Source organism: Drosophila busckii, chromosome 2R (assembly GCF_011750605.1).
Source record: "Drosophila busckii strain San Diego stock center, stock number 13000-0081.31 chromosome 2R, ASM1175060v1, whole genome shotgun sequence".
Lineage (NCBI taxonomy): Eukaryota > Metazoa > Arthropoda > Insecta > Diptera > Drosophilidae > Drosophila > Drosophila busckii.
In genome coordinates this window covers 11,284,374-11,311,908 of record NC_046605.1, presented here as the reverse complement: position 1 = coordinate 11,311,908, position 27,535 = coordinate 11,284,374, and the positions used below count along the sequence as shown (strand labels likewise).

Genomic DNA, 27,535 nt, shown 5'->3' with positions numbered 1-27,535 from the left:
TTTCAATTTTAGCAGAAAACTTACGTGGCAGAAAATTTGAAATTAGCCTTCAGCCCACCCACAATCAGCTGCGTCCTGCTGAATCACAACTTTCAAGGTTAGTGGAAAATCTTATCAACTGCAGCAACTGAATGAATGAATTTTCAATTTTAGCAGAAAACTTACGTGGCATCTGAAATTTGCTTCCAGCTCATCCAGGTGAATCACAACTTTCAAGGTTAGTGGAACATTTGATGAACTGCAGCAACTGAATTATTGTTAACACGCATTTACTTTCAATTTGTTGCACTTACTGTGGCGCTAGAAAATCTAAAATTAGGCCGCAGCCAACGCACGCACAGCCTCGTCCTGTGCGTAGGCGCTGCACATTTTTCAAGGTTGCTGATAACTTTTATTGGCTGCAGCAACATTTTGTGGATGCAAATCACCTGCTGCACCTGCAGCGCTTTGATTTATACTAGAAGTTTATGTGGCACTCCAGATGTATTCATAGATAATTTTTGTATTAACCTCTGCCCAGGCCCGAGCACACACAGGCGCCATCTGTTGCACGCAATGCGCACTGCGAGCGAAAGTCTACAAAAAAGCTCGCGGAAGAGGCAGCCACGAATGCACATGCACGGACACAGGACAACGATTAAAAGCAGCCGAGGAGTCAAGGAAATTTCTGTGCTGGCTGCTGGCAATGCTGGCAGCAATCGCTTCAATTGCTCTCTTCGTCAGCGAATGGCAGGCACAAAGCAAAGTTAACATAAACACGTGGCCACAGCAAGAGTGGCGCTTAACTTGGCCAAGCGTCGGTCTCTCTTGGCGGCAGCGGCAGCGACGCCAGCAGCGACGGCGGCAGCACAGAAGCTAAAAGGATTTCGGTGGCAAAGTCAAATAGCAAAAGCTGCGTAATATTAAGCGTATTTGTCTCGACGCCACGCCCCAACGCCCCAAGCCAAGGTCAAAGAAAAATTATTTTGCAGAAATTGCTGCACAAACTCAAAAATTCGGCATTGGCCAGCAGTTGTCCTCAGTTGAACTTTTGTTGCAAGTGGCCTTCAGCACTTGCGCTGCAGTCAATTTGCATTTTCAATTGCACAGACTGCTAAAAAAAAAAAAAATATCAATTGCATTAATACACACGAACTGTTGTAAATTAATTAAACATGCGCCCCCCAAGCAGCAAGTGTAAAATTAATTAAAAGCGCTCGTAGCTTTGCATTAAACACGACCCCAGCCACAGCCCCATTAAGTTTTATACTTGTTGCGCGCCATTCATTGGTCAATTGCAATCTGAGGCTGCAATTGTGGCGCTCAGTTAACAATTTTCAGCGCTAGTAAACTTTTAACAGACTGCACTTTAATAACGAAACAGCGACAAGTTAACCAACATTTGCACTAAAGTTGCTTTGCGTCAGTTTGTTATGTTCGCTGTCTGTTTGTGGCAGCAGCTCCCCAAATCTTCTTGTTATATTTCTGCATAATTTGCCTGTGCAAATTATATGGATACACTTTTGTTTTTTATTGTTTTTTAAATGCCTACAAAAAAGCTGTGGCAAAGTTTGAGATACTTAGCTAAAGACGCAAGCTGAAATTTATGCAAATTTAATGTTGTTTACACTGCTAATGCCCAAAGGCAGGCAGGCAGGCAAGGCAGACAGGCAGCTATAATTAATGCACATATTACTCATACGTACCGTAGCACACAACAGCTTAAAGCCTAAAAACAGTTGAAGGCACTCACCTGTAAAGAAGCAAATGAGAATTTATATAGATTGTTAGTTGAGACTTGGCTAAAGTTTGCTGACCAAAAGCAAAGATAGGTGTGGGCGTGTCGAGTTGCAGAGCTTTATGCTCTTGATATATGAAACTTGTGTGTATGTGTGTGAGTTTGGTAAGAAAGTGCATGTGCCATAAAAAGCGACACAAAAAAGCAATAAAAATATATATCCATTATTGCCATAAGCCGAGCACTTCACTTGGCTAGCAGTTTAAACCGTTAGCGCTTTAGCTGCTTTGCAACTCTTTGGGAGCGTTGCTAACGAGACTTTAATTTGAGTTTATGAGCGTAATCAATGCCCTACGCCAGCTCAATTAGCTGCCGGCGCACATAATCACCAATCAAAAGGCGTCAATGCAGCATTAAACTTGTGCTGGCTGCTGCTGCTGCTGGCATAATTGAGTTATCTACTCTAATTGCTGTGCACACACACACACCAGTAACAAAAGCGCTGCAGCCAGCGCACGTGACTGAAAAACTGACAGCGACTTGTATTGAGTCTTAGGCTTGCTCAAACTGTCATTGGCAATGTCGCCAAGTTTGCGTTCATAACTCATAAACAGCGCCAGGTGAAACTACAAGGCTCAAGGCTGCCTGTAAATGGGGCGTGAACATTGTGGCTTTAGTCGAGCTGTCTGGCCACATTTTGAATGCAATTACACATATTCAATTGCCAACATTTGCACAAATTGAGCCATTTGGGCTTGAAAAAAATAGCACGCTATGAAATAAATGTGTGGCATGTTGCATGTGGCAGCTTATTCAATTTGCGTGCAGCAGTTTGTAAAAAATAAACTGCAAGGGGTAACAAAAGTGTTTATAAATAATTTATACATGCAGCATTATTTAAATATAAGCATTGAAATATGTTTGCAGCAGCTTAAAGCGGCGCTAGCGGCGTTGAACTCTAAATAGCAATTGCATTTGGCTAAATTATTTATAAACCAAGCGCCGACAGTTAGTTAAACTTCATTAACTCTTGAACATGATTGATGTTGCCGCACTTGACAAATTGCTGCCAAAGTTCAGCAGCAGCAGCTTTAAAACAATATTAATAATTTCAAGCTTGCTGCTGCTTTAAATTTTCATTTAATTTTACAGCTTAAGCTTAAGCTCAACGCTCAGTCTGTGCCCTTTACCATAAAGCGTTGAAGATAAGCGAAATTCAATCAACTTTCTACGGCTGCGGCGTCAAATGGCATTAAATGCTCAAAAGTTAACAGACCCAACAGCATAATGAATTCCCGAGCTAAGCTGTCAAAGCCAATTTACTGCATAATGGCGCTGCCCATGCGTAAGTAAGCGTAATTAACTATTTGCAATTGCACAGCAATACATTACGCATACGTCATGTGTGGCGCATATAATTTACAAACAAAATTAAACTGAAATTTACGCTCAGGGCACAAGCAATTTGACAGATTTTCTACGATTTTATATGCAGCATAAAAAGTCGTAGCAAATTGCCGCTAAACACGTTAGCAATGTGACCCGAGCTAACAAAAGCAGCAGCAATCGGCCAACGTTTTGCCAGCAGCTGTGCGCAATGAAAGCAAATATTTGGGCTTGCCCTCTCACTCTCACGCTCATGCTCTCTCTTTCTCTTTTTGTTAAAGCCGCAGCACACGCACACGCAATCAGCAGCAGGCCACAAAAAAAGAAAAGCGCCTAAGGCCAGCTGTCAGTTGTGTCTTAGACCAATTCCCCAGCGTCAACTAGAAGCTGCACTGACATTAGCTTTTAAAAATTTATTACTAATTCAATTGCATTTATTTTAAAGTTTGTTATCTAATTACAATTGCTTTAGAATTTGCGCAATTATGGCAACAAGTAATTAGTTCGGTATTGCTAGAGTTACTTCAAATTTAAAATTTTCTCAGAGCAAGAGATTAATAATAAGCAAATAAACAGAAATAAATGGAAACATATATGTTAAGTATATGCCAAAATGTAAATAAGTAGAATAAGTTACTCAACACTAGTTAAATCCTCACATTCCTAGCCGCAGTAACTAAGGCTGCTTCCCCTGAAGCTTAAGTTTTAACTTTAAGCCAACAATTATATAAATAAATAAAATAAGCTTGCAATATTTGATAATTGAAAATTTATGTTTGGCATATAATAATGTTATATGCTTTGTTTGTTTTGAATAATCTAAATTAATACCAAACTATTCTTAATTATTTGGTTTAGCTATAGCCATAAATAAATAGCATAAATAGCAATAAAAACGCTTGAAAATTCCTGGTAAATTTTGCTGACGAATCAAATTGTGTTAAATTCTTCTTCGTACATTTGAATAAGATATATTAGCTAGGAATGTATAAGATGCGTTTCATGGCAAATAAATACTTTTAAAATATAAAAATATTTTATATAATTTATTTGCATTTTTTGAAGCATTTCTACTGTAGAAAGATTCCTGAAATTTTTATAGTAACTGCAAGTGTTTCAACTGGCTAATTATTAAGATTTTGTAAAAAATATTAAACTTCAATTTAATTTATATCTGGAGTGCTGCTTGGGGCGGCCATACTCACCTTTCATCCAGCCGCATGCTACTGCGACTTATGTCACTCCACACGGACATGGAGCGCGGTCGTTGGAACAGCGATTTGGAGAAGCGTCGCACCATGGGCAACTGCTGCGGCGGATAGCCGGCCAAATCGTTGAGGTCATCGTTGAAATTAACATTGCGCGCGTTACGCGTGGGCGATGCCATTGAATAACTATTGGTGTTTGTATTGGTTTGATAATCGTCCGACATGTCCAAGGCTGTGTAGCTCACTTGTAGATTTTGTGTCATTTCTCAGATATGCGTGCACTTGCTTTACGCACTCACTGTACCCGCTGCTTGTAGCACTCGTTGCACTCGCATTGCTACTGCACAGTTCGGTTTAATTTTTGTTCGCGTTGCATGCCCCCAATCAGCTGATGCTTCAATTGATTCAATGGCTGGCCAGTTCATTAAACACAATCAGCCCGGCAGCTAAGCTCTAATGAAAATAAACAATTGACTTTTTCACACACATACGCGCGCAGCCAAGGCGACAATGATGAATTGTTGCACACGCAAACAATTTAATCTTGTCTAATTGCCAAGATGTCTGCAAGTCAAAAGCCAAACGGCGAGTAATCCATCAAATTGACAACAAAACCAAATCCGCAGAAATTAGCCAAAGCCAAAATGACAAAATGACTAAGCAGCTTGCGATTGTGCAGGTATTAAAGCATTTAAATGAAAAGCTCTTTAAAATAGAAAAACACTCATGAATGCCAAATGAGTGGCAGCGACTGAGGCAGCGACTGAGGCATTCATGGGTGCGGCTGTCAGCACATATTTTGTATGTAACGCCTTTCATAAGCATAATGAAAAAACAAAACACAACTACGCCCACACGAACACACACACACACACATAGAGAGAGAGAGACACACCCAACGCTGCAGTCCCAAAAATAAAGTGTTGCCCATTTTTGATCTTAAGCGTCTTGCTGCTCACACAGCCTTTGTTGTTGTTTGATAATAATGATGATGTTGCTGTTGATAATAGCGTTGAATTTTTATACAACAATTGCCTAAGGCTTTAGAGGTGTGTGTGTGTGTGCAAAAGTTGAAAATAAAAGTGGCATGCAAAATAAATAAAAAGCTTGCAACATTTTGTTTAAGAAAATATAAATAAATTTATGATTTGCATGCAAATTCAAGCTGCAAAAAAAAAATATAATATAAATTGTATTCAAAGTGTAGCCGAATTCGCAGCTAATGTCACTTGCATAAATTCATTAAACAATATGCAAAGTTTGCCTTGTGCACTTATTAAAGCGATTTGTGTTTTTATTATTCAAATTTAAATGCCAGCGCCAATTAAACGCAAGTGTATATTGTAGTCAAGCATTTACTTTGCTGCTAACTTTAACAAAAGGCTGCTATTAACTTAGTACAGCATGAAAAGTTAGTTGCTCAATTAAAAATATAAAAAATGAGCCTAGCTATGAGTCACACCCACGCGACGCGGCTTGTGTGTGTGTGTGTGACTTAAAATAAACTCAAGTCAAGCACGCGATACGCATCGTTTGCCTGGCAGCAACATATAAATAAACAGATATATAATAAACTGTGCAAAATCTAGCAATGTTAAGTTTTGTTTTCTTTTTTCTTTTTTTGTGGGTGTGTTATAAATGGCAGCTCGTTATTAGTTTTGGTTGCAAGCCAAATGGCTACAAATCAAACTATGCTGCGAGTTGATTGCAGTGCAGCTCGTTGTCCTCGGCGCGGATATGCAAATGCAATGACCTTGTGGCAACATTACAACTGTTTGCTGCTTGCCCCCACAGGCTTATCAATTAATGAACTTGTCGAGCGAGTGCAGGTTCCGTTTCATGCCACATGAAGCGCACGCTGCGTGACTTCCGTCACTTTGGCACAGGTGACATTTCAACATGGCATTGTTGCAACTGCTGCGTGCCACAATAAAAACAGTACGCTGGTCGTGCGGCAAAGCCAAGCACTGCCTGCAAATTGTGCTATAAAAAGACAAGCAGCAATTGTTTCGGCCCCCAAAAGTAATAATAGCAAACGCAGTTGAAAGTTCAGCCGTAGACAGAACAGAATTTATGCGTTAATGCTCATAAAACGTGCAATGACAAATGAAACAGCTTTATGCAAAGTTCAACTAAAGCTGTTGGCTTTAATCTGTCTTTAAGCTTTATTTGTTGGCCAAAGTCAAAGGCGACACTTGCGCCAGTTTATTAAGCCCAAATAAACTCATGCATATTTAATAAAAAGCGTACAAATAATTATCACAAGTAGCAGCGCGACATTCAAATTTACGAGCACGCATTTTATAGCAGTGTCATATATCAAGGACACTCTGCTATGCATGGAGCATATGCGCATAATCCTCGCTGCAGCAACACAAAAATTATTGTACACCAAGCCAGCGGCTTGTATCTACTTTTTGCTGGTCAACAATAAGCGCAGCTGTCGCTTTGGCATTGCCTTCATCAAAAATGCTGAGGTGACCTTTTCTAGCATTACGAGTATTTAATAAACTCTTTGCTTTTAGCATAAAGGTCAAGCAGACAGTCTAAGCTCAAGGCTTTTTTAATGTTTCAGCAGCTTTAGTCTTGGCGCAAATTGATTTGGTAGCAGCAACTTTTTGAGCTTGTCAAATTGAAATTTCATTTCGCGTTGTCGCTTTATCGCAGCTACACATGCATATAACGCACCTGTGTGTGTGTGACACAAAATTAGCAATTCAAACAAAAGCAACTTTTTTAATCAAACAGAACGCAGCGCTCTGTGGTTTATTTAACGTAGCGCGTTGGCGGCTCGAGGCGTTTTTCGTGCCACTTGCTAAGCTGCTTGAAAATCTGCTGTAATTGTTGAAAATAACTGTTACTCGCAGCACACTGGGCGTATGCTTGACAGACTCAGTCTCAGTCTCAGCAGCGAGACAACAAAAGTACACAACAACTTTTGCCATTCAGCAGCCAAGCAGCTAAAGCTTTGTCATAAAGTTTTCGTACGAAAACTTTTGCAATTGAATGCTTTGCCATATCATGAATTCTTAAGGCCTTAAAGCCCGCCGCATAACTTGGCCCATTGGACAAAGGCCAAAACATGAATTGATAATAGCATTTCACTCGAGCGCTGCTTATTACATTTAGGCCAAAGAGTTTTGCCGCAAAGGCATGTAAACACAAATTGAATTACAAGTTAAAGCCGAAGAATTTGGCGCTTTAAAGTTGCCAAAAATGTGGACTGCCAAGTTTGTGGGCCATAAAATGACACCACACAGCTATCAGCGACTGCCAGAAATCACTTAACAAGCTGCAAACCAAAACAAATACGAGGCAGGCACTGAAATCTGTACAAACATAAATACATGTGTGGGCAGAGAGCTCTGCCAACTGAGCTGACCAAAAGACAAATAAGAGCAAACATAGGCTAAGTAGTTAGGCAGCTTAAGCAAAGCAAAATAAACTAGCAAAAAATTCAAATAAATAGAAAGAAATGTTAAAGTAAATCAAGCATACTCGCTTCTATATCAACTAATAGGATATTGGCATAAGCAAAAGATATGCGCACATTGATAGCAGCAAAGGACAACAGGAGTTAATATAGCGCATTAGGTTTTGTGCTCTGAACTGTGCGTTGTACATTTAGCTACAACAATAAATATAGCTGAGCACACATGAGCAGGCAAATAAACATATGTACAAATAAAGAAAAGATAAATAGATGAAGAAGCAAACTAAACTTTAATAGCAATAGCAAAGCATAATAATAGATAAAGCCAGTTATGGCTGCAGAGTAAGTTGAAACGAATATGTTTGCTGTAATTTAATCTTGTCAAAATAAAATGATAACTAAACAGTTTAAAAAGTGAAAGTTAGCTAAAGTAAAAGGCAAATCTTTACTTGAATCTATTAAAGTGCTTGCTGCTGATCTCAATAAGCAACTTAAAGTCAAAAGCTATAAAAATTCATAGTCTGTTCTTTCTTGCTGTGGCATTTGTTCATTTGCTATCCAACGGCAACACTTAATTTGCCCATCAAATCACAACAAATTTAAAGCAGCAAATCATTGCCCATCGCCCTAAGCCTCAAATTTATTTTGCTTCGCAGCAATTTCCTGCGACAGTTTGCATCATTAGACAGTTTATGTTGGTCAAACGCCGCTTAGCAACAATCAAACCAATTTGCCACTTCCCGATGTCTATCGATGCGTATACGCAATGTGTGACATAACAAAAGCTATAATCCCAACATTACCGCACACACACACACACACAGTTAATTACTCAAAATGAACACTGGTCAAGTCAGTTACGTGCTCAAAGCCAAACCTAGTTGTGGTCAAAATACATTCGTCTGTGTGTTTTGATTAATGCTCGGGTCAAGCTTGGGGCATAGACCAAAAACTGACAGCTGGCGGGTGTAGCATAAATTATGAAACATTCAGTATAATAATGCTAGAAATGTTTTAATAATAAGCCAAGAGCTTTAATTAAAATTCAACTAGCAACAGTAGCAACATAAAGCTGAACAAACAAATGTTTGTGTTCACTTTATAACTTTTGAGCTTGCTCAGACATGTGTAGTGTGTATGCCTAGATTAAGTCGACCCTTGGCTAACTTTTTGCACTGCTACGCTAGTTTTCCTTTTTTTTGTGTTCCCTTTTAGCCCATTTCGCTTGGATTAGCGTGTTACAAGCGCTGTCATTGCTGCCAGTTCCATTGCCTTTTTGTTGGCCACAGAAGTTTTGTGCGCGCATTTGGGCTTCAGATCTTTTTCAGCCTTTTGAGGTCTGTTTGGGCAGCTTAAGCGGTACACGCCCGCAGGCAAGCAGCAAATTTGTTTCAATAGTTGCATTTCCCACAATTAAATTATAATATATTATGCCAAAAACGCGCATACGTCGTGTGTCCTGTTCATTTTATGTTTATTGACTTTGCTGCTGTTTTTATGCGGTATTCTTTATGTATGCGCTCTTAATAAAAATACGCCATTTTATTATTTTTTATTTTTATGTGCGCAAACGCTTTTTGTTTGATTACAGCCCAAAAATGTTGTTACTTAAAGCTAAGCAAAGCGTTAGCTTTAATAATTCAGGCAGCAATGCAAACTCATTAAATTATATTCAGCTAGTTAGCTATGCAGTTGCTTAATTTAAAACCAAAATTTTGTATACCCAAAGCCACAAAATCTAATTAAATTTATAGCCAAAACGCAGTCTGCTAAAGCTGTCAAATCCAAACTGCTAATGCGACATTTAGCGACACAGCAGCAAATTACGAGCTGATTTTTATCAGCAAATGGCCAACACAGTTCCCTTGTTGAGCAAAAAGGCTGACGCAGTATACAAGCTATGCTAGCATAATGAGCGAAAGGGAGAGTTTATACTTATATAACAAAGTTAATTGGTATGCTAATTTTATTGTTGTTTCACTTTTTTTTAAGCAAATTCGGTGTGGAGTGCAGGCTGAGACTTGGGCGAAGCTTGTTGGCATTTAAAAAGAAATGTAGGTGCTGGCAAAGGTCAGTATATCAAAAATTTAAATAATGGTGTTGCTTGTGCTTGTACAAATGAAACTTGTCGTCAGTGTTGCCACAAAAATCTCAAGATACTGTAGCGAAAATGCAGCAGGCTTAGAATTTATAGAGAATTCTTTGTTAGGCATGTTAAGTTAGCAGCTCAGAGCTGCTTTTGGCTTAGAGAAAAATTCTGTGGCATTGCACATGCTTTACTTTAAGACTTGTCTTCACTTTTGTAGCTTGAGCGCGGCCATGGAAATGCTATTTATTTTTATTAGTGCATATGCTGCTATAAGTTGAAAGCCTTTAAAAGATTGCATATAAAATTCATGCAGTTGGTTTGGCTTTTATTTAGTTTTACTATTTGCTCTCAGCTGTGAGCTCAGCTTTATTTATTGTTTATCATATTACATGGCTCTGAAGCAGTTAATGACAATTCGCTTGCAAATCACTTTCTGCTTTGACAGAATTACGAGCTTGCTAAACCTCAGCGGCAATGCTCATATATCTCATTGACAAAACAGAAGATATGGGAGCTCAGAGTAAAGCAATGAGTAACAAGGGACAAGCGACAACATCTAACAATGACACCATGGAGCTGCCTCATAAAGCCTAACTGTAAAATGTTCTGACATGTTGTGTGTGTGTGTTTGTTGAATGATACATTTGAGTTTGCTTAGTGTCGCACGTGGACTAAAACTAACAAGAAACTGTGCAAAATTGAAAAAAAAAGCAAATTGCAGAAAAATAAAAAAAACCGAAAAAAAAACACGAAACCGACGACAAGGCAATAATGTGGCCATATGCCGGGCGCCTTCAAACGAAATGTGTCAAGGCAAGTTACACACACACACGCACGCATACACATACACATGCACGTATGCTTCATATTAGAGCTACAAGGCATTTGAGTAAGCATTAGCAAAACTTTGTCAGTTGCCATTTTGTTCATAAATATGCAAACAAAAAAGCAACAGCAACAACTAAAAAATGATGCAACAGCATTTTCGAGAGCAAACTTTATAAGCCACTAAAAAGAAAGCACTAAAATATGCAGTAAGAAATTTTTTATTAAGTTGTTGTTGCTGCTGCTGCTGCAAAACCACTCAGCACAACAACAACTACTTATAAATCGATTGTGCGCGCACTGCTTGTATATATATAAATATATATGTTATGTGTTTTTTTTTTCTGCTATTAAATGGAATTTTATTGAAAGTGAGTGTGGCACAAGCCTTAGGTATGCTCCATATATATGTTTGTATGGCAGCTGCCACAAGTTGAGCTCTGATAAAATACATGGGGCAACATGCTTGCCACAGAAACTTGTAAAAATTTCATTTTGCAGCAAATCACAAAACGAGATACTGTCATTGCAGAAAAGCATAAAATGCTGCTACACACACACACACACGAAACACATTCGATTAAGCTGCCATCTGAGTCTTTTAGCTGTCAACAAATGCAAATGCAAATGCAGTAGCGAATGACACTTTCATACCCTGGGGATTCTGCGAAAAAAAGCTACGAGATTAGTCGTCGTTACTTGGGGCCCAAGGACAGTCAGCAGTCACTTTTTTTGCGTTTGCCTAGGCCACTCACTAATTAACATAAATCTGCACACGCATACCAATGCACTGCAACCTTGAGGCTGTTTGTATGCACGACTAGGCAGGCACTTAATAATTTCGATTAACGAATGATTCGCGCGCACAAATGTAGGCAACAAAATCGAGCACAAACTAAAGCATTTTGTACCGCTTGCCATTAGGAACAACGAACGACGTCGTCGATGAGCACGTCGCGCAGCTCTGCATCGAACTGAATAAGCACAAACGGAACTGAAGATAGCGACGCTGCTGCTGCCACCAGCTACGACGCTGACTGCGACAGCGACGTCAGCTGAACAACTTTCAATCTTGGTTTCGTTTGTGCGGCGCTAACAAAACGTGGCAGGCAGCTGGGCACGCAGTTTGTTTGCAAACCAAATGCTTAACGTTTTTTTGTAAACTGTGCCTGCATTTGTGCTCTGCTTTCGCGTATGCTGCGCTCTTCAAGCGAGCGCTCTCTTAAATCAACGCTAGGCAGTTAACCCAAGCAGCACAGGCAACTAGAGTTGCCAACACTGCAAAGATCTGTGAGTAGGAAATTCAAACGAGCAGACTACAATAAAGTTAACATATTAAATACACTGAAATTATGTTTAACATATGTAACCTGTTTAAAATTAATTTTATGGCAAAAGCAATATAAGTACTTAAGGCTTTTAACTTCATATTAAGCGTAAGGGACAGTTAACATTATAAAATTGTTATAGCAATTTGTAGTCTAATGTTAGATTTTATTATCAAAGCTTCTCTTTAATTTATCATTAATTTAATTGCGCAAATATATTAAACTTGCTCAATATAAAACTCAACAGTAAGTTGCAAGTTCTGTATAAGATTTTCACTAATATTACTATCCTTAGAATAAGTTCAGACAGCTATTTACTCATGATTTTGATTTTATGTCATTAGAAATAGCATAAAGCTGAAGCTGGAAGTGGAGATAAACTTATTAAATCCTTTAAATGAAGTCATAGAGTGAAAAACTTCTAAAAATGTGATTTTAAAATAAATATTTTATTTTCTCAGTGCATTCATAGCCACGTGTTATATAACAAACATAAACATTCACACACACACACACACACACGCATACAATGAAAAGCGAAACTCTTTTTCACAGAGCCTTTGACTCGTTCTCTCTGTCTCTCTCTTTATGTTAAAGAGTCGAAGTCCGGCACCGTGGCCTAGAAAAAGGCAACAAAACAAAATGCTCGAGTTCATAATCAAAAAATTTGGCGCCAAAGCTGCTGAGCACGTGTTTAACATAAATGTTTCGTTTCCATTTCGTTGCGTCTCACATGCGTAAACATTGCGAGAGCTTTTCTGTGACGTCATTAGTGGCCTTATGACGTCAGATGCAACAAAAGTCTACACAAAACGCGAGCAGCAGCAGCAAGTGGGTAGCAGCCACTGCTGGCGCCATCTAGTGTGCGCAAATCAAATGACACTGCAATATGTATCAGGAAAATGATTTACGACCAACACACAGAGCTAAACAACGAATGCTTAAAAAAATATTTGATATATATACGCTGTGCAGTGAATTAAGTTTTGCAAGAAATCTAATGTTTATTTTATACGCTCTCGGCATGCATAATTCATGCTTGAGCGCACTTTTCGCACTCGCAATGCAAATAAGTACACGACATTAGCTATTTAAACATTTGTTTTGCAAATTTAAGCAGCCGCCACAAATGCAACAGCAAATTACATATGCATGTAAATTTCTCGCCACGTGTCTGCACAGCTGGACGCCTTTGCTAAAGAGTAAGCGCCCCCCGCCGTGTTTCAAATTCAATCACAACAAAAGAGCAGACAAAGCACAAGAACATTAATAAGAACAAATCGATAAGCAAATATCAAAACCTGTCAAAAATATACAAGTAATACATAAGTAGGTATAAATAAATCCGTTTCATCATTTCGTATGCAGCAGACATACAAAATACATTACGCAGAGACTTAAGCAGCAGCCAACAACAACAGCCAAGGCACAAAAATAGCGACAACAGCAACATGATTGCATTACAAATTACACAGCGAATGCATTTCAAGCCACAGCTATAGCAAATCAAAAGTGCAATTTAATGCTGAAACGCGAGGCCAAAGGAAATGGCTGCCAGTTGGCGAAAAGAAATCAAGTGAACAACTACTAAAAAACAAGTTATTCGAGCAGCGCAGCACTTGAGCTGATAAGGTACAATGGCAATTCAAAAGCTGTTAACAGCGCTAGTTTATGTTGTTAACAGTGTTGTGTTAAGTGGAATTGTTTGGCTAGAGTAGCAAAGTAGCAATATTAATATGATATATTCAAAATAATAATAATATGAATGTTAATATATATAAAATAAAAGAAATTAACATTAACATTAAAAGACTGTATAAAACACAATTTAATAAGTTGGTTACATTTTTATTATTCATAACAGTAATAGTTTGGCTAGAGCAGCATGATATATTGCATTTTAAAAAGAGGTCAGTTAATCGATGAGTTAATATATGAATGTTAATATATATATATATAAGCTGTATGCTACTAACAGCAAAATGTTAAGCTTGAAAATCTTAAATAATTATCACTTTAAAAAGTTGGTTACACTTTTATTATTCATAATAGTAGAATAGTTTGGGTAGAGCAGCAAAGAACTATTATGATATATTCAAAACATATATTACAAAAAAAGCAGTTAATAGATATTTATGAATGTTTATATATATACATTTTAGGCAATTAATAGCAAAATGTTAAGCTTAAAAGACTTTATATAACACACTTTAATAAGTTGGCTATATTTTTATTATTCATAACAGTAGCATATATATATATAATATTATCATGATATATTACATTTTAAAAATAGGTTAATTAATAGATATTTTTATGTATTTTAATATATATAAACTGTATGCTATTAACAGCAAAATGTTAAGTTTGCAGTACTTAAATACTTTTCTGTATAAAGTAAAAAGTTGGCTACACTTTTATTATTCGTTAGAGCTATAAATAATAAATATGTTATGTTATTAACATAAGTTAAGATACTTTTATAAAATATTATATATATTCACGCACAATTTTAAACAACTGTTAAGTGTATCGCTGCTAATCAAATGCCTTAAAACTTTCCTAGCTAAGCCTAGAGCACCAATTTCCTTAGCTCATTTTTACTCGACGTGCATACTTAAAATTCAAATGAAATTTAGCAAGTGGTCATTTATATGCCAAGCAGCAAGTAGCACGAGAATTCCTAAACAATACCAATATGTGAGCAGTTAAATGCTCTCAATGGTGAACGTATGTTGATTAGTAAGTAAATTTTTTTTTTGTAAATTTCTGTGCGAGAATTTTCGTTTGCCAGAATTTCTTGTCAATTTCCGGCAATTTGTCGAGGCATCCTACAGAGGAGATGATACTGATGATGCCTGCTTCCTGTAATGATACGCGTGCTCTACAATCAAGACAACATAATACACTTTGGCACTAACACACGCACACACACACATGCAGGCAGGCGCATATATAAAAATAAATTAGAATGTGAGCAAAATATGCCCAAAATGAGTTTTGGGTAGGGCAAGCACTGCTGCCATTGTTGTCATTGCCATTTAGTCTGCAATTTGTCGACGCTAAATGATATCAAAGTGAGTCGGTGTGTGTGCCTGTGTGTGTGTGTTGGCCCCACTAGTTGTCAGGCAGACGCTGATAAGAAGAGTCTTGGGCTTGTTTTTGGCAAATTGAGTGCACGCGTTTGCTTGTGGGCTCGACAACTCGACACTGCCAATTCTAATTTTGGACACACACACACACACAATAGCACTCAAAGGCTGTGTTTCCCGCGATGTGACTGCTTAATCTCATTGACACGCATTAACATGTCAGCAAGCGGCAAATTGAACAGCCTAATGGGACACAGAATGCTGTTGAAGGCACTGCAGCACTATTTGTAATTAAAATGTCAGAGCAGCGACAGAAATTCCAAGTGTTTTACATATCAGAGACACACACAAGAATGAGAGAGCAAAGCTGGCTTATCAACTTAGATTGCTGTCCGCAGACAAGCCTCAAATTGTAAAAGCTGAAAATGAAAATAAGCATCAAGCCACAAAGAGCAGCTTGCGAATATGACTGTCAGTTGCACAGTCGAGCGTTGACAAAAATCCTGAAAAACTAAAATGAAATAACTGACCAGACAGGCCGACAGACAGACAGACAGACAGACAGCTTAAAGACATACGCAGTCAACACAGCAATGAAACAAACATTTCAGTATCTACTTTGCACTGAAATTATTTTAAAGCAACAGCCATAAACAGCTTATGAGTTTAATAAGCTTTCTTTTCTTGTTTTTGCCTGCTTAGTCTTTTTATAAATAGCTTGGGAGACAAATCGTCACACACACTCAAAGCGCTCTGTGATTTATCAAACGAGCTACAAATGCTGATATTGCCACACAGCTGGACACAGTTGCTCTGTTGATGTGGGGCAGACAGCTCAGTGGGAATATACATCTCGCTGTATATGCATGAGATTTAGATATAGAAATAGGAAGTTATTAAAATCACAATGTGTCCAACTGCATTAAGTGCTAGCATTTGACCCAAATAAAATACTCGTACCTATTTCAGTTCTAGACAGCTGCGTATCGAGCCAAAGTGCAAAACGGTTTCAATTTACATTCAACGTCAACTCGCATTTCAGTTTTTTGCAACTTTAAAGGTAACACAATACACAAGCAGCAGCCACGACGCTCTTCAGTTGACAAAAAGACAACAACAACAACAACAACGAGAACGAGAACGACAAACAATCTGTACAAAATACAAATTCAACTTTATGCAGATAGACACTAGGGAGAGGCTTGTAGCCTTCAACAAGCTGCATACATTTTACTAACTAACGTTTGCTTTCTGGGCAGACACTGCCTTTATGTGTTGCTTTTATTTATTAATAAACATTGCTGCTGCTGTTGCTGCCGCTGTGGGTGGTTGTAAAAAAGTCAATGGCAAAAAAGTAAGCTACAACGAATAGTAATCAATACCCGAAGTACTTTTTATGCAGCACATATAGCGTGTATTTAACAAGCTTTCGATTTGGCTTAGTGCCCGCTGCCATCAAATATGTTATATACTATATAAAAAAAAGGCGTAAAAAAGTACATTTAATTAACTAAATGTGAATTAAGCAGCCGCTCAAATGAGTTTATTTGCCTTTGACAAAGTTGCAATTGTTTCTTGAAATTAAATATATTTAATTTGTTAAATATTGTTTAAATATTGAAATTGCATAGACTTGCTTTAGCTGTTATCAATAGCTAACATTGTAGCTAAAGCTGGTCACACTGGCATGCAAAGTTCTAATAACAAAAAAATTGTGAATTAAGCAGCAGCTCATATAATTGCCATGTGCCTTTGTCAATTTAATTTTATTTGAATTTATTAAATATTGGTTTAAATATTGAAATTGCACAGACTTGCTTTAGTTGTTAATCGATAGCTAACATTGTAGCTACAAGCTGGTCACACTGGCATGCAAATTTCAATAACAAAATGTGAATTAAGCAGTCGCTCAAATGATTGCAAAGTTTCAATTGAACAAATATTGAAATTGCACAGACTTACTTAAGCTGTTATCAATAGCTAACACTGTAGCTAAAGCTGGTCACACTGGCATTTTAATAGCGGCAAGCGCATTGCTTATTCGTTCTTTTTGTGAACGCAACTTTTGATTTGTCTGCTCTTATTTTCCTTCATTAGTTGGCAACTGTCGCAGCAGCAGCAGCTGTTGCTCTTGCGTTTGCTCGTTTATTATAAATTCGACAGCATCAAAAAAAAAAGGAAATAAATTTAAATTTTGCTAAAACTAAATTACATAAATATAAGCTGGACTTCAAGTGTTGTGCACATAAATTATACAATATTTGAGTTTGTCCGTCCCTGAATTGCTGATGATAATATTTTCGCCCAAGCTACAATTGTCGCGCACAACATTTTTGGATAAATGTCAATATTTATTATTTTCTACAACTTTTTTTTGTTTTTTTGCTGTTGTTGTTGTTCAATGTTTGCGTGCGAGCTTGCGCTTGGGGAAATGTTTGGCATTTGTTTGCGTTATGATTGACACATTGACGCGCGGTGTGCGCGCGCTTTTGTCTAAATAACGTATACGCAGCGTATGCAGTGAGCGTTACTTGTAAGCGTCTACGAAATCTGAAGCGTAGCCAAAAACACAAAAATAAATTCGACGTGACCCTGCGCTGCGCTTTAATTATGCAAAAGGAGTACGTGACAGCTGGCAAAGGCGAAAAGTCTAAGCCGACTCAAGCTGCGCTCAGAACGTGCAGCTGGCGCGCCACTTATTAAACTTTAAATAAGCCCCAGAGCAGACTGACGCTATATACGCTTGAGAGCTAATTGAACGCCATTTGGCTGGCATACAGTAATTGATGTATGACTCAGTTGTGGCCCCACAAGTGTGCGCAGGGCCAAAGGACAAAACAAAGTGTGTGTGGATTTCGCTGCCCATTATCAAGACAATTGTATATGGGCCAACAATACATTTGATAGCTGAAATTTAAAACTGTTGTCCATTAGGAAATTGCAATGGGGCAACGAAGTTGCTGCTGCGCTGGGGTCAACTTGACAGGCGCACAAAGTTGCAGCGCTACAGGCAGCGCCTAATGAAAATTCAACTTCCACTAGCAATAGCTAACTATCGATTGATTCGACAGACAGACAAGTTAAGGCAATAACTGCCGCAATGTGCTTAACAAAATTGCCACATTGTCTAGCTGCGTGTTTCGTACCACTGTAGCTAACCTATATATAAAAGAAAGTAACCAACCTGCTGCAGTCACTAGTCACTAGTGCTTGCTCTTTGGGACTGCCCGTTTTTGTTTTATTTTGCTAACACGGCTCTCACAATATTGGTTCAGGCCTTTGGCACAAGTGTTTGCGCTTTCACGCTCTTCACAGCTTTTGTTTTTACACTCATTACGTAGCAATCAGGCTGGGATTTGGGACGCTTTTATGTCCTATGCTTAATTTACTTTTAATTACTTTGCCACATTGCAATTAACAAACGTCAATAGCGTTCGCACCCCAATACCAAACTAAGTCCCGTCCCCAACCACAAGCAAAAGGCCATGCTAATTATATGAAAGACAATTGCTGTTGCCAATGCCTTAAAAAGTGTGTGACAAGCTTTATAACAACCTACGCATACAATTAGCAGCCAGTGTAATCCTAGTCTACACTAATTTATAATTTATTAACTATGCACACACGTAATAACAATTACTTGGCTGCCTTAATCATATTAATCTAATCTAATTAACTATTTAGACAGCGCATACCTCTTTCTCACATGGTATAAATGCCAAATATTACGTATACGCAACATGAGAGCCCAAGTCAATATTAATTTCTTAACAATGCCAATGATGAGACACAGCCCGCTTGGCATTTCTTAATGACTGGCATCTATTTTTATAAGCCTAAGACCGTCATCGCAACTATTTATAACATGGAAAAAAAAAAACAAATACTCAAATGCCAGCTGTTCGTAAGGTTCAAATTTCCTTTGACCTCTCGCATTTTTCGCAACGCAATCGAACAGCTCTGCTCTGGCCGTGAGTGAGTTTCGTTGAAATAATAATAAATAATTTGCTGCTTCAAACTATTGCCGAGCTACATTTTCGGTTTGTTTGTGTTGTGAGTCCGGCTAAAAGTTACCCCAAAAAATAAAAATAAAAATAAAAAGGAAGACCAAGCAAAGTTAAAAAATCAATCAACGTGCGAAAAAGGCAATTTGTGGCTAGCAGTGAGCAAGAAACGCTTGAAAATTCTATTATGAGCAAAGTTACGTAGCGCACAATGTCTCGAAGGCAGTATAACGATGTTGCTGTCTGTGTGTGTGCGTGTGTGTGTGTGTTGCAGCACCTTAGCACGCTGACAACTTGTGCCTTGGCAACAACAATTCTCACGACTGCCAGCGAAACTCAAAAAATACTATATTAAAGTTACTTTGCGTGTTTTTTTTCTCACTTTTTGGTTGTTTGTTCGCTTTTCGTTTTCATGGCGTTCAATTTTCCAAAGAGCCATTGCTCAATGGCGCATTTAATAGCTTTGCTTTTGCCAGTTTATTGTTAGTACAAGTACATAAAGCAATGCTTCACAAATATATATATATAGGCTATAGAAATGTTCATTGTGTGCCACAAATTAACTGCACAACATTTTACAATATAACATTGTCAGTTGGCTTTCTATATAAATTTAATTATTGGCCATGCATGAGCAGCGCGTTTTTATCAATTATCAAAGCCAGCTTGCCAGCCAGGTTACCAACGGTTACCGTAACGCCTACGCAAACGAAGTCAACGTTGCATTGTTGAGTCAACAGCAAAGCCAATCCACAGACAGACAGACGCAACCTAGCCCAACCAAGCGGATATCCTTTTGAATTCCAAATCAAACCGAATCAAACTGAATATCACAACAAGCCATGTGGAACTGAAGGATACTGTGTCTGTCTGTCTGTCTGTCCAACCTACTGACAAACTGTATGAATGAATCGCTTACTCTCCTGTGCGGCCTTCTGACGTTTTTCGGGCCTTTTGTGAGCCGCCTTGATGGGCACGGCTTATGCAAATTTTATAGCTAAAAGTTAAAGCACATTACGCAAATAGATATATTTTTTTTATTATATTTTGTGGTGAAAAATTCATAGCACACGTACGACAGGTGTCATTGTATTAAATTTAATATGCACATAAGCTAAACATAAGGCAGCTCACATTTGCATTTAGATCCATAATTGGATCAATAATTTATGGTTGAGTAATGAAAACTAAAATGCTGCAATTGGTTGGTGCGCAGCAGGCAGCTTTTGAGAGCTAGCCGAGAGTGGGAGGTTAGAACGTTTAAATGGCATTGTTGGTAGATAAAAAAAAACAATACGAATTGTATTAAATTGTTGTAGAATTGGAATTTAAATGCAATTTAGTCGTTAGAGCCTATGCAAGTTTTGTACGTGAATAATGAAAACTAAAATTCTACAATTGGTTACAGCTGCGCAGCCAACAGCTTTTGAGAGCTAACAAAGAGTGAGAGCTTAGAATTAAAAGGAATTCTTTGTAGATAAAAACACAATACAATTTACTTAACCATAAATTGTGTTAAATAGTTGCTCAATTGTGAATTTAAATGCAATTCACTGGTTAAAAATTGCGCGAATTTAAATGCAATTTACTTGTTAACAATAGTTAAAGCCTAAGTAAGTTGCTTACGTGACTAATAAAATGCCACAATTAGTTATTGAGCTACAGCTGCGCAGCAGGCAGCTTATGACAGTGCTAAACAAATTAACTAAGAGTGAGAGGTTATAACGCAGTAGAGTGAAGAGCGTCAACTTAAATGGAATTGTTTGTATATAAAAAAAATATACAATTTAGTTTTGCGACAAATTGTTGCTCAATTGAGAATTTGAATGCTATTAACAAAAGTTCGAGCCTATGCAAGTTATTGACGTGAGTAATGAAAACTAAAATTCTACAATTGATTAGTGAGCTATAGCTGCACAGCAGCCAGCTTTTGAGAGCGTTAAAGAAACTAACAGAGAGTGAGAGATTAGCGCCTAGATTTAAATGCAATTATTTGTCTATTAAAAACAATACAATTTACTTAAGCACAACTTGTATTAAATTGTTGCTCAATTAAGAATTTCAATACAATTCACACGTTAAAAATTGCTCGAGCCTATGCAAATTGTTTACATAAGTATTAGTTAGTATTAGTAATTTAGTGAGCTGCAGCTGCACTGCAGGCAGCAAATTAACAAGGAGTGAGAGGCTTCAACGCAGTAGAGTGAAGAGCCTGAACTTAGAATTAAACGCAATTCTTTGTAAATAAAAATACAATACAATTTACTCAACCACAAATTGTGTTAAATTGTTGCTTTATTGAGGTTAACAATAGCTCGAGCCTATGCGAAGTTGTTTACGTATTTTGCAAATTACACGGCCCAACTATGCATTAAACATGCTGCGCACTGATCGATAGCGAGTCGGCTGAGTGAAGGACTTGGAATTGCAAAACAGCATGTAAACGTATAAATAGCACTTAATGCATGCATAATGCAAATTAAACTCACACACGCGTGGGTCTTAAGCAGATGCACGCGTAGGACCTGCCAACGCTCAGTGGGGAAGCCACACACACAAAGGCTGCCCCTACAGAATGTTGCATACTCCACATGCTGCTATTGCAAGATAATTATAGCAGCCCTCACGGACAGACTGACTGACTGACTGGCTGCCAGGCAAGGTTGCAACATAACTACGAAACGAAAAAATGCAAAAGAAATCAGACAACATGGCAACACACACACACAGAGAGAGAGAGAGACACACACACAAGTAAACAGGTATGCGGGCCAAGAGTTAGTAGTTGGCTTAGCAATGTATGCAAATGATTGACGCAAGTGCGGTCCACTTGCGCTCAAAGTTTTATGATTACATTGCATACTCTATGGATTTGCTGAAATTAACTGCACGTATGTGCGAGTGTGCATGTGTGTGTGCGCGCGCAAAGTTGCTGTCAAAAACTGCAAGTTTCGCAGATGCAACTAGTGCTAACGGCTCAAGTTTATTTGCAGCCACTCAAACTTGTTTGGCAAACTCATTAATGAGTGCACGCCCCAAGGCTTAGGCGCATGCATTTGAAAAATTTACTAATAATTAAACAACAAATATAACTTTAAGTCTTTATGCTTATTTTATTTAATTTACGTTCCGTTTGCTTTGTGCAATTTCAATTTACTTAACAAACAAGCGGATTCTCTTACGCTACGCTTTGCTTTTTATTTTTCAAGTTCCATCCGGCGCTTGTTTACACAAAATTGCGTTAAACGTGCGAAAAACAAGTAATTTGCCATTACTCAGCCACACAGCAGCCGCCAACCTGAGTGCGTCGACATCTTCGCTATATAGTCATCCCTACTTAGTTATAATGAGATAACTTTTCGCAACGTCTGCTGGAAGCAGCAAACCCTTTTCTGGTTGCTGTGCTTAATTGAGCAAGAAAAAAAAATATGTATATATATGTGCTTTAAGCATTCACTTGACCATGAAATATATATGTGCTGTTAAATTTTGCTGCTAATGAAGGCAAAAGAGTGTGAGCAATTTTATTTTTCTGCTGAACGCGCAGTTAACCCCAACAAATAAAAAATATGAGCATACCACAGCAGTTGTCAAGGCATGCAACAAATTAATAACTTGCTAGCACACACACACACACACATACACACACTAGTATGCATGCCAGCACGTGCTATCGTTAAATATTTACATTGGGCACCCCTTCAGACATTTGGACAGGCAATTAAATGGAGCTCTGCATAGTTTATGCTGCACATAAAGCTATTAAAATTTTTTTGCATAAATCTCAAGACTGTCGTCGCACTTGTGGCCTGTTTAAGCACACACACACATACAATATGCTTATATATTAAATATTTTACATAGCTACGGAAACAAAGCGTTCCGTTGCGTTTTGTTTTTCGGCGCTCAAAAGGGTTAGGCACAAAGGTGCCTGTGCCAAAGCCCTTAAGTCCACAATGAACAAGCATTAAAAATTATGCACAGCAGTTCAAGACGACGCTGCAATACGCTATAATTTATAATAATTAAATTAAAAATTATTAAGCGCACGCAGTAATTTATTTAAAGTTTTTGCTTTGCGCTTTAAATTAAACTTGTTTACTAAATTGTGTTTAGCGTAGCACCAAATTTGTATTTCATTTTATTTTTGTTGCCTCGCTTTTTTTTGTATGGGGTGGGCTACAAGTTATAACAAAGGACGTGCAGGCATTTTAGGTGGCACAAAGCCAGCAGAGGCCACAAGAGTGGTTTGGGCACTTTACGTGGCATTAGAAAGGCAACTGCCACGGCCACTTACGCACGTCGCACTCCACAGCAGCTGAGCAGCAATACAAGCTTATAAAAAATTAAAATATTTACGCCACATTAAATGCAAGTGTTGGCATTGCCAGCCAAAATATGATTTTACACACACACACAGCACACACACAAACACACACGCAGTTTATGGTGCGTAAAGCGTCAAAGGAGCGCTTATGGCACCCACTGGACTGCTTTTGGCACGCGAGCAACGCGGCGTATGCGCAACTAATTTGCAATACTGAAGCAATTTACACACGCATGCTTATAAGTTCAAATGTTTATTTGATATGACTAATACTATATATAGAGCAGGTAACGATAATACGCAACGTGAGCTAAGGACGTTCAGCCGTGATCCTTAAAATAAACACAGCCAAGCAAATGGGAAAACTGCAGCTGCTGCTGAGCAACAGTTCGCTCAGCCAGGGCTGCTGCAGCAACTTGCAGCCATTTCAAAACTTGTTGAGTGCGCAATACACGAATCGTTATATCAATTTAAAACTTAGCCACTTGAAAATTATATAATTTGCTTGAGTTGGCCAACCTTTCAAAGAGACTTCACTGTAATCTTTTTATTGTTACGCACAAATATGTGACGAGTGCAATTTATTTTAGCTAAAGAGCTTATAGAATCGTTTCATATGCAATGCTTTATCAAATGCGTTGATAATATAATAACAAATATAAAATAGAGTTGTGCAGTCCTCCATCGAACTGACTAAAGCTGCTTTTGCTTATGGCCCATTAATTGACATGTTTACTACCCAATTATAAGGCTAAAGCAACATTATGTTGCTCTAAATTGTAGATAGCAAGAGACAATAGTTTAATGCATAAAAATTGTAAAGCTAAAGCTCGATTTAACATAAATTGTCTTATCGGTTGTTAAAGTATTAAAATAATATTTATAGTTGCATATCGAATTACGCTCTGTCCGTCTCTAATCTCAATAAAGATACATTTATTTATTGCCAATAATTGTCACATAATAAATTTGTATGTAGCAACAATTAAACATTAATTTACATTTGCTATGGGATTGCAACTTTAAGCTTGAGCTAACAAATTTTTAATTTCGAATTTTCACTTTTGCTGCTTTCTGCAGTTCAATTTAAAATTTCAATTTCCAGCAATCCTGCTGCGCTAATCAAATGCTCTGCATACAATATCCAGCTCTTCTTCCTTCCTTTTTTTTTGTAATTTCATTGCTCATTGTTAAAAGCAGCCAACAATGAGCATTGCATTCATTGAATTGACTGCAAGTATAATAAAACAAAGCATAAAGCACAAAATCAATGCGCATGAAAATCAAATTTCATTTCCTTTTTTATTCTTTTTTTTGTTTAATTTTACACCTCACACATTTTCTGTGACATCGATTGCACTTTAGCATCAAAAACCAAACAAAATCTGTGCATATCGATTGGTTGCAATATTCAAATACGTTAGGACTTGACACAAGCATTTGATTTGAAACTGGAGTGGGCGTGTAAATATAAGTGCATATAAGCTTTTATATATATTGTTGCTGGGCAAGAGAGAATTTTGTTAGCACAGCTAAATGCTTTAGAGCAAATAATCAAGTGTATGTGGTATTTGGCGAAAGGTCCATTGGCACGAGCTTGACAATTTATTTGTTGGCACTTTAGAAAGATTTTTGTTTCAATAGCTATAGAGTAGGACAGCATAAGAAATTGAGCTATATAGAATATTAAAAATCAGATTAAAATATTATATTATTCTTTATATTTATATTCGGCATCTATTTGTTTAAGTTCAGATCTCTTGATCTAGATTGCTAGAATAATTTTCTTGAATCCTTGAGCTTCATTATTAACCAAACAATCCTTGAGCCGTACAGTTTGCTTCATTATTAACCACACAAAGCTCAGTAAAAAAAATACCCTCTTACGTCATCTAAATGAAGTTTATCGAACAAGTTTATCGAACTCTGGAACTAAGCACATTTTGCCCTTTACTTTTTGTTAATAATTGAGCCGATTATTGAACCGTACGGGACGGTACAGCGACCCAAGTCCTACGTCAGTATGTCAAGTGAAAATCGATACATCGATTAACCATAGAGTGTCATAAATTATGCCTGAGCACTTGCAGTGACGTTGTGACTGTGTGTGATGTGGGCGAGTCCTGTGCCTTGTGCGCGCAGTAAGGAAATGCAATTAAAATTATTTCTAGTTGGCATTTAATTGCAATTAAAAGAAAAAGCCACAGCTGCAGCGCAAAGGCGTACAACAGCGCGTATGCGCAATATGCATAATGATGATGATAGTAGCTGTCTGAGTGGTCACAGCTGCTAAAGTTGGGGGCGTACAATTAGTATATGAGTGAGCACTTACCTTTCGCCATCATCGTTGAAAGAGAAATCGCCCAGCAGCAGATCACGGAAACGATAACGAGGCTGTAAAATGCGTGACATATTGTTGTTGCTTGTGTTGCTTGAGTTGCTTGTGTTAATGTTGTTGCTGTTGCTGGCGCTGGCGCTGGCGCTGGCGCTGGCGCTGGCGCTTGGCACTTTTAATTCTCCAACTGTCGTCGCTGTTGCTTGTTCAGCTGCTTCTTGCTCAATTTCTGTTACTGCCACAGCCGCTTGAAAATCACTAAAGTCCGTCACATTAATTAAACACTCATTGCCAGTTGCTGCGACAGCTGTTGCATCATTGCGCCTGCCACCACCACCACCTCCACTGCCAGCAACTGCCAGGCGCCTACGTCCTGTCACGCCCAGCAGCTCATCCTCGCGTGACGCACTTGTGCCAGTCAGCAGGTAACCGCCACTAGCCCGATTGGGCCGTGGCGAACGTAGGCGCGTCCACAGATTGGCGAATGTCTTGCACCAGGCTTACACCTTGGCGCCTGCTCTTGTCCCACTTGCCACAGCTCGTTGCTATCAAAGCAAAAATTCAATTCCAATCGATTTCCATGTCACAAAAGCAATGCAAAACCAGCGAACACTGCAATCAATATAAACAAAAATTGGTTTCTGTTATCTTTGAATTGAGATTTTTGGCTGCTGCTAGTTGTGCGGTCGATATATTTTTAAATAAGGAAGTTTGAAATACTAAGCAGTAGCTCAACACAGAAAAGCGCAAAACAAAATAATGAGACTAAATAATCTTAAATATTTTTAAGGCAAAAGTAAGACCCAATTAAATGTAAAAGGTTCGCCTATGCTTAGCTGTTGGTTCGTTTTGATGCTAGAGGCTTTTAAAGTATGAACAGCAAACATAAAATTTATACAATTAATTGATAACGAAGCTTAGAGTAAGACAATTTTATGTTAGTTGCTAAGACGAAAGTTTCATTTGTTATTTATTAAATATTTAGCAACTCGTTCAATGTTTGCTCATCAACTGTCTTAGGCTTATTTTAATAAAATTTAGAGCATATATATTATAATATATTTCTTTATAAACTTCTAATCATGTTATTTAAATATATTCACACATTTGCCGCACGTCATTGTCCATTGTTTGTGTTATCAGTTTAGAGCACATATGTATATATATTTCAACATAATGAAATTATACGCAAAGCTAATAATACCACAAGAATATATATATGTATATATTTTATTCTTGTCTATTTTGCTCGTTTGATAGCAAACAAACAATGGCAAAGAGCTCAACAACAAAGAATTTATTTTATGCACGAAAACCTATTTTTAATTCAATTTGTTTGCCTTTGCCATGGTATTTTATAAATAATCCTAATATGCTTGTATATTTTTCATTCAGCAAATACTTTACCATTTATTTTCCATTTTAACAATAGAAGTCAGCAACAAAAACAACGCCCAAGCGCACAAACAAATCAACGTCAAATCAGTGTTTTTTTTATAAGAACCAAACAAAACATACAAGAGACACTCGTCTGAATGGGCAGACCAACAGTGCACTTCACTTGGCTCACACCTAAAAGCCAAAAGCCAACGGGACAATCCTACCTCCGATCAGTTGGCCCAGCAGCGTAATCAAATCATTTCCCCAAGCCTTAGTCGAGAGAGCAAACAAATTGCGTTGCTGCCACATAAATTGTTAGCCCTGGCTGCCACTTGTTGTTGCCGTTTGTGAAAAATTTAAGCAATTATTGCACGCCCCGTGGATTAGCGCCCGCCCAACAGGTGCAGCCAA

General features: G+C 37.9%; 1 protein-coding gene across 8 annotated transcripts in view; it reads right to left on the bottom strand.

The window, feature by feature from the left end:
- Window positions 1–25,821, bottom strand: part of LOC108596494 (potassium channel subfamily T member 2) — an 83,915-nt gene extending 58,094 nt beyond the window's left edge. For 3 of the 8 annotated variants that reach the window (XM_017982310.2, XM_017982314.2, XM_017982315.2), the window contains exons 1-2: window positions 11,313–11,363; window positions 4,309–4,764 (exon numbers count right to left, since the gene is read on the bottom strand). In XM_017982310.2, the coding sequence (XP_017837799.1) occupies window positions 4,309–4,574 (266 nt within the window). In that variant the 5' untranslated portion in view covers window positions 4,575–4,764; window positions 11,313–11,363. Of the gene's footprint in view, window positions 1–4,308; window positions 4,765–11,312; window positions 11,370–25,741 lie in introns of those variants that run through there. The other 5 variants (XM_017982318.2, XM_017982311.2, XM_033293226.1 and 2 more) reach the window with 3 other exon arrangements.
- Window positions 25,822–27,535: the final 1,714 nt, after the last annotated feature.